Source organism: Gambusia affinis, linkage group LG23 (assembly GCF_019740435.1).
Source record: "Gambusia affinis linkage group LG23, SWU_Gaff_1.0, whole genome shotgun sequence".
In the NCBI taxonomy this organism is placed as follows: domain Eukaryota; kingdom Metazoa; phylum Chordata; class Actinopteri; order Cyprinodontiformes; family Poeciliidae; genus Gambusia; species Gambusia affinis.
In genome coordinates this window covers 13,176,436-13,192,569 of record NC_057890.1, presented here as the reverse complement: position 1 = coordinate 13,192,569, position 16,134 = coordinate 13,176,436, and the positions used below count along the sequence as shown (strand labels likewise).

The 16,134-nt window shown below is 34.8% G+C and overlaps 1 protein-coding gene and 1 long non-coding RNA gene across 3 annotated transcripts in view; one reads left to right on the top strand and one right to left on the bottom strand.

Annotated features, from left to right (window-relative positions):
- The first annotated feature begins 1,902 nt into the window (after positions 1–1,902).
- LOC122826178 lies at positions 1,903–10,621 on the top strand. The gene is made up of 3 exons (XR_006369745.1): positions 1,903–2,476; positions 7,890–7,984; positions 10,497–10,621. It is a non-coding gene; the product is annotated as an uncharacterized LOC122826178 (long non-coding RNA).
- The window catches only part of apaf1 (apoptotic peptidase activating factor 1), a 33,523-nt gene continuing 26,088 nt past the window's right edge, over positions 8,700–16,134 (bottom strand). For both annotated transcript variants that reach the window (XM_044107726.1, XM_044107727.1), the window contains one exon: positions 8,700–10,625. In XM_044107726.1, coding sequence (XP_043963661.1) covers positions 10,479–10,625 — 147 coding nt within the window. In that variant the 3' untranslated portion in view covers positions 8,700–10,478. The remainder of the gene's footprint in view (positions 10,626–16,134) is intronic.

The window sequence follows — 16,134 nt, the reverse complement described above, 5'->3', positions numbered from 1 at the left end:
AAATTGGCAGAAAAAACGACATACTATACTATGACGTCGAAAATGTGCAAAAAACGACATACTATACTATGACGTCAAAATTGGCAGAAAAAACTACATACTATACTATGACGTCGAAAATGTGCAATAAACGACATACTATACTATGACGTCGAAAATGTCGAAAAAACGACACTATACTATGATGTCGAAAATGAGCAAAAAACTACATACTATACTATGATGTCGAAAATGTCGAAAAAACGACATACTATACTATGACGTCGAAAATGAGCAAAAAACGACATACTATACTGTGACATCGAAAATGTGCAAAAAACGACATACTATACTATGACGTCGAAAATGTGTAAAAAACGACATACCATACTATGACGTCGAAAATGAGCAAAAAAACGACATACTATACTATGACGTCGAAAATGAGCAAAAAAACGACATACTATACTATGACGTCGAAAATGTGAAAAAAACGACAAACTATACTTTGACATCGAAAAAGTCCCAAAATGACATACTATACTATGACGTCAAAATTGGCAGAAAAAACGACATACTATACTATGACGTCGAAAATGGGCAAAAAACGACATACTATACTATGACGTCGAAAATGTGTAAAAAACGACATACTATACTATGACGTCGAAAATGTCAAAAAAAATGACATGCTATACTATGACATCGAAAACGTCCCAAAAATGACATACAATACTGTGACGTCGAATGAGCAAAAAACGACATACTATACTAGGACGTCAAAAATGTGCAAAAAACGACATACTATACTATGACGTCAAAATTGGCAGAAAAAACTACATACTATACTATGACGTCGAAAATGTGCAAAAAACGACATACTATATATACTATGACGTCGAAAATGTCGAAAAAACGACATACTATACTATGATGTCGAAAATGAGCAAAAAACTACATACTATACTATGACGTTGAAAATGTCGGAAAAAATGACATACTATACTATGACATCGAAAAAAATTACATACTATATACTATGACTTTGAAAATGTCGAAATACATGACATGCTGTACCATGACGTCAAAAATGTCCCAAAAAATGAAATACTATATTATGACGTCGAAAAAGTAAAAAAAATGACATGCTATACTGAGTCCGAAAATGTCCAAAAAAATGAAATACTATACTATGTCGAAAATGTCCAAAAAAATGTAATACTATACTATGACGTCGAAAATGTTGAAAAAATGACCAACTATACTATGACGTCGAAAAGTTTGAAAAAAATGACATACTACTAGGATGTCGAAAATGTCAGAAAAAAATGACATACTATACTATGACGTTGAAAATGTCTAAAAAAATGAAATACTATATTATGATGTCGAAAATGTCGAAATAAATGACATATTATACTATGACGTCAAAAATCTGGAAAAACGTCATATTATGATGTCAAAAAGTCGAAATAAATGACATATTATACTATGACGTCGAAAATCTGGAAAAACGTCATATTATGACGTCGAAAATGTCATAGTATAGTATAAGTCTTCAGTCTAGTGATTTGGTCTCAACTATCTCTTTTTTTGAAAGGTAATTTTGTTTACAGAAACTTCATAATTTATTTTTTGTTTTTGTTGATTTCTTTATTTATTCTGAATATTTCAAAAGTCTTCAAGTTCCAGTGTTTAAATGTTCATTAGAATTTAAAGTGGATTGATACTTGAGAATGTGTTCTTGCATTTTTATGCCACTATTACTTGAAAATGTTCTCAAAACAACAATGTTATCGCAATAAGTTCTGGGATAGTTTATCGATTCATCGTCCAGCAAAATGTGTTACCATGACAGGCCTATGTACAGGTATAATTTCATTGATTGTTTTTTGGATGGCTGTGGAGGAGGTAAGCCGTCTCATCCTTTTGCCTCGCTTCCTGTGGCGTCAGTGTGGAAGCTGCTGGTCCGGCAGCAACAGCTACAGACCAGAGGAGAAACGGGAGATCACAGCATCTGCTCTTTCTGGGACCTCTTCCAGTTCTGCCTCCGATACAGCGCCCCACTTCAGGAGGATATCGAAAAGTCATGTCTGCATTTGTGTCATTTCTTAGTCCAATTGCCTGAGTTTCTTAAAGTAGTCCACACTATCTGGGCAGATGAGTGAGGTAAAGTGAAACAGCTAAGGAGAAATGGGAAGCAGCCAAACAGTGACAAGCACTGGCTCTGAGCCCTCTGGCTCGATGCGGGAAAGCAATAAAGGTGGCGTGCAGCTGAGCTAACAGCTGACAGAAACAGGAACCGATCCTTGGCCAAGGTCAGGAAACAGATCATGCACATATGCACCCACATCCACACGGGGTTGGAGTGCAACAGCAAAACGGGGTCAAACAACACCAGGGAATTATGCTGCTGTGACCCGGCACTCAACACGGTTCTCAGACTGAATGGACCCGGAGCAGAAGGACAGCACTGTGTCTGTGTGATACAACGTAGGTGAGGAATTCATGTGAATAGTGATCACTGATACCAGGTATAGTCCAAATGATATAAGCCTGATGCATCCTGTAACATTTGAAATGCTCTACTGACCAGCATGAAACCCATAAATCCTGTTATTGTCATGACCCATTTAGTACCATTTGCAACAACATGTCAACAAGTAATTCAAGTATTCAACAAGAGGTGTTCAAAGCAGCCCCTCCAATGATTTTGACCCCTAATCTGACTGCAAATCAACAAAAATACAAATTTGGCCACCGGCACAGTGTTGTTTGATTAGGGCAGAATTATTACCAACAAAGTTAAATCTTCCTACAAAAAAAAAGTTAGTAGCAACAAAGTTTTTATATTTTAGTAACTGATTACCCTTTGAATTCATGGTAAATACTAAAGCAGACTCACAAAATTTAATCTCAGGCTAAATACAGAAGAGCTTTCAAACAGAGTGATCTAAATTATGTTTTAATTTCCTCTTATACATACATTAATTTCCAGAACTGAACAGCAAATTGTCTTAAATATCAACCAAAGGTGTGTACTTTTAGCCTACGTTTGTAATAAACAAACCAAAATTAAACATGAACGACAAATCTGATCGATTCCACAACTTGTTTAGACACAAAAAATACAAGAAAAGGAGAAAACTGATTTGGATTTAACAAGGTTTCTCCCAGAAAATATGCTGAGCCTGGTGGCTGGGCGCTCAGCAGTCATTCATCCAGCGGCCCGTCTGTTTTTCAGTTAAATTTTTTTTTAAATTGACAAGAAATTTGAAAATATCACTTGGTAATTATGTGTTATTGGAAGATTAATATCTGAACACCAACCATGAAGTCTTAAAAAACACAAACATTAAAAAATAAGCAATATTAAGCCTGGTGGGGGCACAAGTAAAGCCTGGTGACCCACCAGGCTTATAATACAGTGAGGGAAACCCTATTTATCATGTTTATCCCAAAGGGAGCTAAATTTAGTTACTCTTATTGAGTGAAGAAAATATATTTTTTGTTATATTTTCATAGAACAAAACCCTATTTTGTCAAGTTAGTTTTTGCATTTAAAATATTCACTAACAAATTAGCTTAATTACTTAGTTTGTTGAATTTAGCTTATGAGAATCATGAAAATTGACCAGGATAATGGATACATTATAAAATGACCCACTTGTTGCAATCATAACCATCTCCTCTGAGAATTTGCATACCTGGATAAATGTGTGACTATTTTACACAGGTGCCATTGTGATTGGTTGGCTGCTATATAATCTACATGTATAATAGTTTGCAAAGCCACCAGCTTGAGAGATAGCAAACACTGAAAAATTAATGAGAATGTGTGAGTGAGCGGGACAAAAAGAGAGCAGAATAGGTGTTAGACAGCAGACAGAAAGCTAGAAACAAAACCTTTTTAAATCCTTTTCTATTATTCTGCATTTCTGAAAACTCACTGCTGCTCGAGAGACTAATTAACTTAGCTGAAGCATTTTTTTTTTTAAATAAACATGTTTTCCAGGTGGATATTAGAATCTGAATTTAAAATAAGTTTGTAAATCAAATTTAAAACTAGAGATGCACAATCTGGGATTTTTAGCCTATATGTTGATATACTAAAACTCATTTGGCCGATAACTGATAACCGATACCAATGCCGATATTTTGGTCCAATACCTACTTACTGAAACTATATGGCTTTCTCTACTGTGGAAATAAAATACTGCATTATCTTTGTCAATTTAGCAAGCTACCAAATGCAAATGTAGGCTGAAAATGATGTAACGCTTTCAACTTTCATTATGCTTAATGTCAAATTTATTTATGACATTCGCTCTCTCTAAGACAATGTCAACACTCAAACACTCATTGTCACTTGTTCATCATATAAAAACAACAGCTTTTATATTTGTGAGTTATATTAAATTTTACAGCTAATATCAGCAGATACTGATACAATGCCGAAAATATGGTGCTTCCCTATTTAAAACGTATCAAATTGTAACTTCAAGATATTAATTTTCTCTGCATCACAATTAAATGCAAACTTAATTTGCATTGCATCAGCTTTTTACACCACAACAAACATCTGAGATTGCTGCATCTATGGAGGGAGCACGGTGTTGGTAACTCCAGATAGCTGTAATTACTTTGTCAAAGATTAATTAGGCGAGAATAAGCTGAATTAATGAGGTTAGTACAGACACCTCAGCCAGGCCTTAGAAACTGAACACCACTTCAGTTGAGAATTCAAAGGGTGTGAATGAATGAATGATTGAGGTAAACTGACAAAAGAAGAAGTGGGGAAAAAGTTGCATAAATCAGTATTCCTCCAACTTTATAGAAAGAAAAAACTAGAATCACACAAACGGTGTGAACAGCAAACAAGATCTAATCAGAACCAAGTAAACATTCTCACTTATTTCTCCTGTTGCCTTGTGAATGAAAAGAAAATCCTCTGAAAAAAACAAGTGCATAGTATCTGTCTGAGCATCACAGCACACTCTGAATCATTCAAACTTAAGCCTATCGTGTATCGCACCGAATCTACAATGCAGCATAACACCCATGACTATTTATCACTCCACAAACAACAGTAAATAAAGCGACACACACATCAACTTTTCATTCCCCCGTCATGTATCTGCTCAGAGGGCTGCACCGTGGCTGATACAGTTTCCCAAATCTGACAGTCGCAATGCTCTAAGTGCAGCAACAGTAACCAGAGACCCCCCAAGATAAATGGCTCCGAGTTCAGTGTCAGGGAGTAGGCAACTAATGTGGTCCTGTTTTGACCAGATAACACACACTGCTGCTGCGTGTGTGTGTGTGTGTGTGTGTGTGTGTCAGCTCATCGACTTTCTAAATTTATGCAGGACAGATTTATTTAGCTGGTTCTCATCGTAGAAAACAGGAGGCAAGGTCATGGCAGCCATGTTTTACCCTGGAACAACTCTACAGAAATAGTCTGGATTCATTTTCCTACGACTGCTTTTTAAAAACAAACATGTACAACAACATTTTAAGCTCCAACTTGGTAGTTTGTCATTGATTCCCGTCTTTTACAAGCACTTAATAGGAGTTGGTTTAATTAACATTAGTTTATAGCAAATCATATATAATGTGCATCCTGCACATTTAGAAGAAAATATTTCATAGCAAACCATTCAGAAGGTTAAGATTCATTATAGTCATGATGTTTTACTCTAATTCAGTCTAATTATTCAAGTATTAATAACTAAAATCATAGCTTCAATAATCGACAAAAAGAAGCAAAATTTTTGTCAAATGTTCACCTAAAGTCAAGTGCAAAACATTCAACCATTACAATTCAAAATAGAGTAAATCAACAATCCCAGTATCTTAGATTCAAATCTGCATTTTAAAGCTACAAACTGAAATATATTTTATTGAAATATTGGACAGAGCTATGCAAGACTAAGAAAAGAGGCGGCTAAAAACTTTAAACTGTCAACAAGATTGCTGCATATTTTTCTTACAAAAAACATGCAAGAAAATCAGTAAAGGCACAAGAGAAGAAGAAGAGAGGAAGAAAAGTTAAAATACAAACAAAAAAGAAGGGCAGACACTAGCATGAAAGGATGGGCAGAAATAAGGAAAAAAAATATTTTTATATTTTTGCTATGTTTTTCCATATTTATGTATGCCTGAAAACCATTTAAACTAAATGCACACCACACTTTTCAGATTATTTAAACATAACAAAACATGCATTATAACAAAACAACTGCATTATTTTACTTTTCTTCCACCTCGCAACAATTATGTTAGGTTGTGTTTTTCTTTCACATAAAATCCCAACAAAAACATTTCAGTTTGAGGTTGAAACATAATGCCTATATTATAAAATTAAAGTACTGCATTAAAAATCTGCTTTCAGCCATTATAATCCTCTAAAACCAGCAAATACGTGCAAAGTTAGCGTCACACGTCAACAACAGCAAAGACCAAAAACTTCAGCTGACCCAAAACCACAGGTAAAATGTACAAATTAAACATTTCAATACAATAAACCAAGCTGTCTTACCTCCATGTGTGTTTTCATTTCATTAGCCAACATAGTGTTCATGGGTCTCATGCATAAAGCGTGCATGTGCACAAAAAATGTGCTGCGCCATATAGCACAAGTCGGCATATATAAAAATGAACTTTGCGTCAAAGTTTGCGTAAATATACCCGCACCTTTTCGCTGGCGTGAAAATGTGCGGGAGTCACGCAAACTTTTTCTGTGGACAATATCAACCTACAAAGCGTCAAAAGTCACCTAAAAACACTGAAATCTGACTACATTCGGTGTTATTTAGACCAAGAAGCACCAAACCCGATGTTTTTCATGATTTTAATATTTATTGTTTCAATGTAAACGATGAAACTGAACCGCATTTATCCTCAGACAATAAGCACTCAAAATAAAGAAAATTAAAAATAAAGGTATGTGAAAACCTTGCTCAAATGTAAATAATACTTTTCCTCAGTTTTTGTCTCATAAAGAGGTAACGCATTGGTCATAAAATGCATCTGCGGGGTAATTTCATTCTCACTAAAAGAAGAAAACAGGGTTGCATCAGCAGATTAACTCAAACTTGCTGATTAAAAATAATCAACAGGTTTGATTATTTTTAAGGTGATCAATGTGTGTAAGCAATCACATGTATATAAGTAGCTGCGCAAAGGTGGGCCGCGTAATTGAGGAGCACTTTGTAGTACCGGTACCGCACTTTTCTACATTTTTGCCTACGCCAAGTTTTAGTGTGAAAACTGCGCACTCTTTTATGCGTGAGGCCCCAGGTGTGGCCAGAATTAGCTTTAGTCATCTTACTAATTTACAGCGGAAAACTTACTTTCTTCCGGCACTTTGTTTCTTTAGTCCCAGTTATGCTCGGAACGGAATGTAGTTGCTAATTTGCGGTTTGTTCCTCAAATTTTGCCAAACCAACCAACAACCGTGGCTTCCTCGTTGCTGTTACATTTGCGCATGCGCAGTTGAAACTTTATTGAAATTTTAATGTAAAACTCCTAAGTCTTATTGCGTTGATTTTTCACTAAAATGTGTATTTTAAGACATGTAATTGTTCATAAATAAGTATTTAAAAGCCCATCAGAACAAATATAGCAAATAATCTCCATTTTAAATTTTTTAAATTAGCCTACTCAGTTGCACTTTTTCTTTTAAACCGATGCTATTTTTAATAATGACAGTTTGTTTTTCTTAGAATGTAAATTTTCTCATGCTGTAGAATTTCTGTTTTTATATTTTAGATCAACATGTATTTTTATGGCAAGTCCCAGAAAGAGCAATGTGCTTAAAAAGAGGGTACAGATTATGGCTTTTACCTTGTAATTATCTGGTCCTGGTTTAGCTCTCACTTCATCCCTAAATTTAAAACTTCTCACAGAAAGTGGGCCAAAAAAAACAAGGTGCCGCCATCTGTTTCGACCAGTTGCAGAGAGGGCACATGAAGACGAGAAAAACAGAGCGAACAGTATGAGGGTGAGTATAAACACAGAAATGGCTGCAGTAAGGCACACTGAGAGAACACAGAGCAGCTTTGGGAAATAATTTTGGAGCAAAATTAGAAGTAAAGATAATATTTTCCTATCTAAACTTGAAGCTGGTTCTATAAGAGGCAAAAACTTGAGGGTTCTGCTTTTGGGGATTTAATTCAATCTGCAGTGCTGAAATAAGATTGTATAAGATCTTTGGGACTATGTGTACTGATGTCTTTCTAACTCCTGTCAGAAACTCTGCTGCAGTATTTGAATCCTCATGGAGAGACTTACTGAAAGAAAAAATTGCAGAAATTCTTTAACTTTGAAGGAATATTCTTTAAAATGGTAGCATTGTGTTAAATGTACAAAATAAAGTGATTCATTCTGGTCTAAATAAATGTTTTTTGGCATTCATTGAGACCATATTTGATCTATTCATGGCAGATTTCAATGATCCACATCATGAGTTGTTTGGGATTTTACTCACCCATAGATAGTGTACAGTAGAAACCAGATATTTACAAACTGTATAAAAGGTTGTTGCCATTTTCAAACATTAAGTCATTAGGTTAGGATAACCAAAACAATTTGCTAAATGCAACACAAATATATCATTTGGGGAATGAAACAACTTTACCAGACCATCTTAACATCTTCCTAGAGCGGGATTATGACTATAGGAACAATCCAGATCAATAAAGACAAGCACAAGGTACAACAATTGATGTAGTTTAATCCTGAATAAATTACAATCTTTTAACCACCAGTAAACAGTATCAATATATTAGGATAAAGATGTGTAGAAATATGATAAGAAAACTAACCAGAAAATTTTCAACGCACCAATCAGACACTAATTTTAAAATGCACTTAATTATTACTATTATTAATTTTCTACATCTCAAATGTAGCTTAAAAACGGACTCCTTCCAAGAATACGCAGTTACTACAGCAGGTTTAACAGTTTAAAAGTTACAGAAAGGCCTCCTGAAAGATTGTAACTTTCACTTCAAAGTGCTCAGAATAAGAAAAAGTTTAAAAATAGGCATAAAACATGGGATTCAGAGCTGACAAAGTGGTAGAAAACATTATAAAAGCACAGCATGAATCACAACTTCCCTATAAATTATAAATCACGTTTTTTTCCCCCCTGTATGAAACATTTACCTTTGATCCAAGCTCAAATGAACAAACGCTTTCCAAGTACAGATAGTCCCCCTGGCTCTGAGTGAATGCAATTTTAAATGTTTTTAAATCATTAAAACTTTCCCCATACCATTTATTTTTAATGTGCGTCAAATTGCACCAAAAGTTTCATGCCGGCTGGTGGACCTGAAAAGGCAGAATAAACTTATACAAAACATGCTCCTGTAATGCCAGTAACTCTCTTTAACATTAAGGCAGAAGTGGAAATTAAAGGCGAAACATAATTTATACTGAAGGTAAAGTTTAGAGATGAAACATGAAACATTTACTTATTTATGCATATATGAACAATTTAAAACCATTTCCAATCAAATGGTAATGACATGCAAGAACAGTCAGAAAGATTGCTTTCACACCAAGTTCCCAAAATAAAGAAAAAAGTGATTAACATTTATTATTCACAGTTAAGACGCATGGATCATATATTTTTTTATCTCCATACTGATATTCTCTCAATATGTATATATATTTGTAAAGATCCTTTTTTATTCTTCCAACTTGTTTTAGTGTTTAGGTTTAACATCCTCACAAGCAGAGAGGCACCAGAGAGGTACAAATGGTTTGAATCAGATCATTTTCAGTTTGACTGTAAACTCAAAAATCTGATCTTTTCACAATGCTCCATACATGACACCCATTAGATTGTGCTCACAACACTCTTCGGTGTGGAAGTTGTTACTGAAGGAAGCACTGATGTGCAGGAAGCCAGTTTGTACCTGCCTCCAGGTAGCAAATTGATGCAAAGCAAAACTTCAGTAGTAAAGTCGCTTTGTTCAATTCTGTCAAGCATTTAATTTTTGTTTCTTAAACGCTGAAATTTGCTAGATTAGAAAATGTTGGCCAGCTAACGGAAATCCCAAAAATCACACAGAGAATGCAGTTCACATTAACAATGCCAGCCATTGATTCAAGAGTCTAAAGAAGCCATCGTAGTTTTATTTTCAATTATATAAATCTTGCTTTGCTGCACCATTTCCACTCCCTGATACAAATGATCTGACTGCTAGAGAGAAATATTAAATGAGAAATATAAACAAGTGGAAATAGGTTTCACAGAACCCTGAGTTCAGCAATCTACCACAAATCTCTGACTGGTGCATCTCTAAACACAACATTAAAGTCAAGTAGTACCAAAGAACTTGATAAGCTGGTATTTACTGCAATACCTTCCAGATAATGGCTCATGTTTGACTAATAACGGTGAAGAGAAAACATGTAAACTTGCTCTTGCTGCTACACATTTTTCTGAATAGTAGTGATTTGTTATTGTGATTGCACTTGTCCTGTCCTCATGCTACCCTCTTTAGGATGTAGAGGATACCGATGTTGTCGATGGTGACGAAGGTGGAGAAGTCGGGCGACACGTGGATCTTCTTGAGGGCGCTTCCTGTCGGATAAAACGTCTGCAGGGATTCACCTCTCGCCACGTTCCACCACTGGATGCAACACAGAGAAGAGAGAATCACTTCATTTTCAATATTTCCAAACTTTTACAGTGAAGTACATTGAAGCGATTCCATCGTTCAGCTTTTTAGATATGGAATAACTTGAATTAAACATACTTTTCAACATAACAGGTGACTCTGAGGTATTTCTTCCTCTTCTTAATGTAACCAACAATGATGAATGCCAACATATAATTCCATATCTGCTACAACACACTTATTAATTGAAGAAAACTCCACATGAGAGCTTTAGGAGGTATATAAAAACGGACCAGGATGGATTTGTAACATCGGGTAGCACAAACGCACATGGAGAAGCTCACATTCCCCCTCGGCTTCCCTCACCAATTCGGTTTAATCTGTGCTTAAAGCCGACATTTTTTGCACAGCAGCTCAGTCTCACCGGGAAAAATCAAAGGCACATCAAGTCAATCATTGATGGCTGGGGATGAGTGTGTTTGCAGACGCTCATCTTTGACAATATTTAGCATGATAATGTCACATCAAAGCAGGGGACTGCAACCTCTTCCAGCTACATAAAAAAAAAAAACATGAGTCACATCAGTGGGTTGAAGCTTTTACTGGAGCGTTCTAGTTGTAAAGCCTGTGTGATGCCGACTGTGTAAATCTATTTAACATGGGAGGCGAGCTCCTCCATTTCCACAAACAGGAAAACAGCAAAACAGAGGAGAGGAAATAAATGTGACTCCATCCATCGTCCAATCAAGTCTGACTATCTTCTGTCTCACTTCCCAGAGCAGCTGTGGTAGATCTATTAAATGTGCCTTGATTAAATTACACACGGGTAACTGTGTTTACTGCTACTACGGTTGTAAATTGAAGATATCATATTAAAGAGCCTGAATACAAATTCATAACACATTTTTTTATGTTTCCCAAGTAAAAAAAAGGATAAAAACACAAACTTTTGTTGGCCTATTCTATACGTTTCCAAATAAAATGCTATGAAGTTTGTGGTTTTATTGTGACAAAATATGAAATAAAAAACACTGGACTATATTTCAGATGTTTGAGTGGAATTGATTTCATATAATTTAACAGCTACACAAATGTCTGTGAGTGAACGTTTCATCATCCATCTGTTACTGGTTTTATATATTTTTAATCTTATTATTGCAACTTTGTAAGCTTTATTTTTACTGAACACCCTGGAAATTTTATTGTAGAAAAACATGGACTTTGCTCATAAAATTTTTTTTTTTAAATCAGTGAAAAGGATATTAAAACTTCAATGCATTTGTGAAATATACCACATCCAAAGAGAGGGAGCAAAGAATAACTGCTGGTATTTCACACCCACCTCAAGATGTTTAGTGTTTACCTACCATGATGAAATTGTCAGATGTTTAGTTGAACATCAAAGCTACGCTCAAGGCTTAAAGAGAGTCTTCATGACATCTAGTTAAAGTAATTTCACATTTCTGCATGACTCGTAAATATAGATACACACACTAGGGACGCTAAATCACACCCTTTTAGACTTTCTGATGAGAAATAATTACCAAAACCAGCAAATGCAAGCATGCAGCAGCGATGGTGCATTTCTTCAAGCCAAGGTCAGCCATATTTATGCAAATAAATAGAACCATACACCTAAATTATGCTTCTAAATAAAGGTTCAAATGTATGCATTTTGTGTACTCTGGGAGACAAATTTTAAAAAAATATATAAAAATCATCCTAAAACTGTTAAAGCTTGTGACTTGCAGTAGTTAAGTGTGGATGTAAAAGGGAAGGCAACTCTTTTGATATAGCACCTTTCAGCCGGAGACAATTCAAAGTGCTTGTACAAAAAAGTTAAAAACAACATACAAGAATAAAATAAACTAAACACAAAAATAGACAAAGTAAACATTAAAAAATTTTAAATATAGAGAACGAATAGAATAAAAAATTTTAAGAATAGGCAACTTCAAATAAAAAGATTTTTAACCTAGTTTTAAATAAACTCAAGGTAGGGGCAGTTTTATCTGATTAGACAATTATCTGATTATCTAATCAGATAATTTCAGTAAAATTATCTGATTAGGTTTACTGTCACATCAACTGGAACACGGCTAAAGCTAACGCCTCCAGCGAGTTTCCATTACATTCACGGCAACAATTCATTATGCGGTAGATGAAATCTGGAGTTTCTGATGACAAGAAGACAAGAATAGATGTGTGAATGGAAGGAGGGAGGATGAAGGAAAAGCTAACATTTGAAGATATAGTAGAATCTCCATGAGAGTTAAGATAAGAGAGCTGCCAGATGTAGCTCAAACAAAGGAATAGAGCTGCGATTCTGAAGCAAACACACAGGCATCTTCGCAGACATATATACTGGTAAAAAAAGAAAAGAGCAGAGATAAAACAAAAGTGTTTAAATGAGCCGAGTGGCAGGATAGTGGGAGAGAAGAGAAGACAACAATGTGTGAAAATCTGGTTATTTTCAGAGTGGGCCTGGTTTTATTACAAGAAAAGTCACAATTCAGAATAATTAACACGTCGGGGCGATGATGAGACTCAGAAGGAGACGTGCATTTTTATAAGTTTGTACTTGAAAGACTTTTAAAGACAACGAAAGGTTAAAACAACAGAAAGTTTGAAAAAAGTCTAGAGAAGACAATGGTTTTTAACTCAAATTCAAATATTTGTGAAGAGGCCATTTTTTAAATATGGAAACTGGAAGGAAGAGAGATGGAGGGCTAAATGCATGAAACGGACAGACAGACGAACAATGGAAAAATGGAAGGATTTATCCAAGATTTATACAATGGGACAAAAAAAAAGTTTGAGGAAGGCTAATTTTTTAACAACTTTTTGATTTCGAACACACTTATAACAAGAAAGCGGTTCAGCTCCACTTTTTGCCAACTCTGTGGGAATCCTCACACTTTCTGGAGTCTCAGAAACACACAGGGGCCCTTTGTGGTTGTGTGCAACATTACCCATACCCCACAACAGATGGCTGATATCAACACCATCTCTGCAAGGCAATTGATTTATGGGACTTAGTGATGCAAGTAGATGCTAAATGACTGCGCAGTGTGAGAACACGGTTTGCATTTTCTGAAATTTATCAAGTTTTATTGTTTGCTGAGGCAGCAGGAAGTAACCAAAGTCCTGCTAGGACAGCTATAGCTAATTTTGCTGCTCAGCTGCAATTTAGTATGACATTTTAAAATAATTTATAATGATTACAGATAATTAATCATTAATATACTGGACAGATGCCCATTTTAAATATGAAGACAGCTTCAGACTCAGCAAACAGCTTTTTAATTAATTTAAGTAACTTTGGGCATGCAAGGGTGAACTTTGATTAATGTTGATACTGCTACATCTGTAATACAGTCCACTCTACAAAACAATTAAATAGAGAAGCCTGATTTATTGCAAAGTTTAGGATTAAGCAACATCAAGTGAAAAAGTTGGAAAATGCAAATGTGTTACCAGATTTTATGCTACTATATCTTGGTTTTAAATTTGTGGGAAAAAATATTTAACAGTGTGCTCATCTACACTTTTAGCTTAAGTTGTGTTAATAGACTAGTTTTTTTATTGATTAATAAAAAATATATCAGTTAATTGCATGATAAATTAAAATAAACTCAATAACTTTATTTGCTTGATTTATGGTTTTTATTTTTGCTCTCTTTTCACCAAAAACTGAGCGATAAAAGTCTTCAGTCTGATGCTTTGATCTCAACTACCCTTTTTTTTTTTTAAAGATAATTTTATTTACACAGACTTCATATTAATTTTATTTGTTGCTTCTGTTGTTTTCTTTATTTATTCTGGATATTTCAAATGTCTTCCAGTTCCAGTGTTTAAATGTTCACTAACATTTAAAGTTGATTGAACTTTGAGAATGTGTTCTTGCATTATTATTATTATGCCATTACCATTATATTATTTGAAAATGGTCTCAATTTTATCATTTTATCATTTATCGCAATAAGTTTTGGGACAATTTATCATCCAGCAACATCTGTTACTGTAAGAGGCAAAGCAGATGGCTCTAAATATTAGATAGTTGACTTTCCAGTGAAAAATACTTACTACTCATAAATACGCCACAAAAACCTCATTTAAAAATACCCATTTAATATTTTAAACTTGTAAATTAAGCAATGGTTTTTGTTTCTTTTGAGTTGTTTGATTAATATGCATTTGTGCTTAATTTCTTGTATTTTTCCAAGTCTATTTGTCTATATGCTATATGCTGGAACTTGTACTTAATAACTAGAAATGCTTATGATTTTTTTCTTCACTAGCTTGTTTTTCTTTTTTAGTAAATACATTTGGGTTTTTCCTGGCAAATGAAATGGTCACAATCCTAACGCAGCATTCAGGCAAGCAGAGCAACACCAGAACCGATCCAAGGCATTCAGCGTTGGGTGCTAAAAGCTAAATAGGGCTGCTTATTCAGGCTACATGAGGGAGAGTGAGCACAGCTTACATAACAAAGAGAAAAAAGCGACAAAACTGTCTTGTGTGTGTTTGCAAAGATCAGAATAATGCTTATGTGTGAGTGAAAGGATGGTTGGGTCTTTCACAGTGTTGCAGAGAGGAAATCCATCTTCCTCTTACATAAATAGCCCAACTACATATAGCCCAAGGGGAGTAGATACAGTTTATATGTAAAAGGAAAAAAAAGGAAAATCAATTCACAACAATGGATAAAGCCTGGAGAGGAAGATTAACGTAAGAAGAGAGCAGGTTCAAGTGATTTTATCAAGAAAAAGTGAAAAATTTGTAAGTGTTCTTTGCGACCGGATCAAGATTCTATAGCTGAGGGACAAAGTGGGACTCTAAGCTAAATTATTCATCCAAGGTTTCATCTGCTGAAATATTTATGGCAGTCAATCCATTGAATGTTTCTTCTCGACACGTTATGGGACTTCATTCCCTTTTTATAGGGATTTCCAGCAGATATCTATTAAAGACCAGACAAGGACTGCAGGAAAATGGAGGCGAGTAAGGAATGTAAAATTTGGAAAATTCAAAGGTCAGCGTACTCTTTTTAACGTGAACATTAAGAATAAAACCTGGAGACGGAGTAAAAAACTACTACACACACAAATATCTCCAAAGTAAAAATCTGATGTTTACTTCATGGCACTAGGTTACCAGAAAACACACTCATCTCTTAGCAACAGATTAACAACAAATATTGTTGTTGTTCAAAAAACACAAGATTTGTTCTGCTCTTTGGAAATGCTACTTATTTTAACAAGAATTGTGCAGTAGGTGAATTTGGCAGAAAAGCTAAAATTTTTATTTTTTGTCATTGATGGCAACAGACTTTCAACACAAAGGTAAAAATCTGATTTATACTTCGTGGCAGTTTGTTATCAGAAAAAAAAAAAAAATCGCTCATCTCTTAACACCAAATTAATTATTGTTTATTAAACATAAGCTATTTTGAAATACTGTTTATCTGCTTAGACACAAGAAATTTATTAGGAAGGGAGAAGGGAGGCAAAGCCACAAA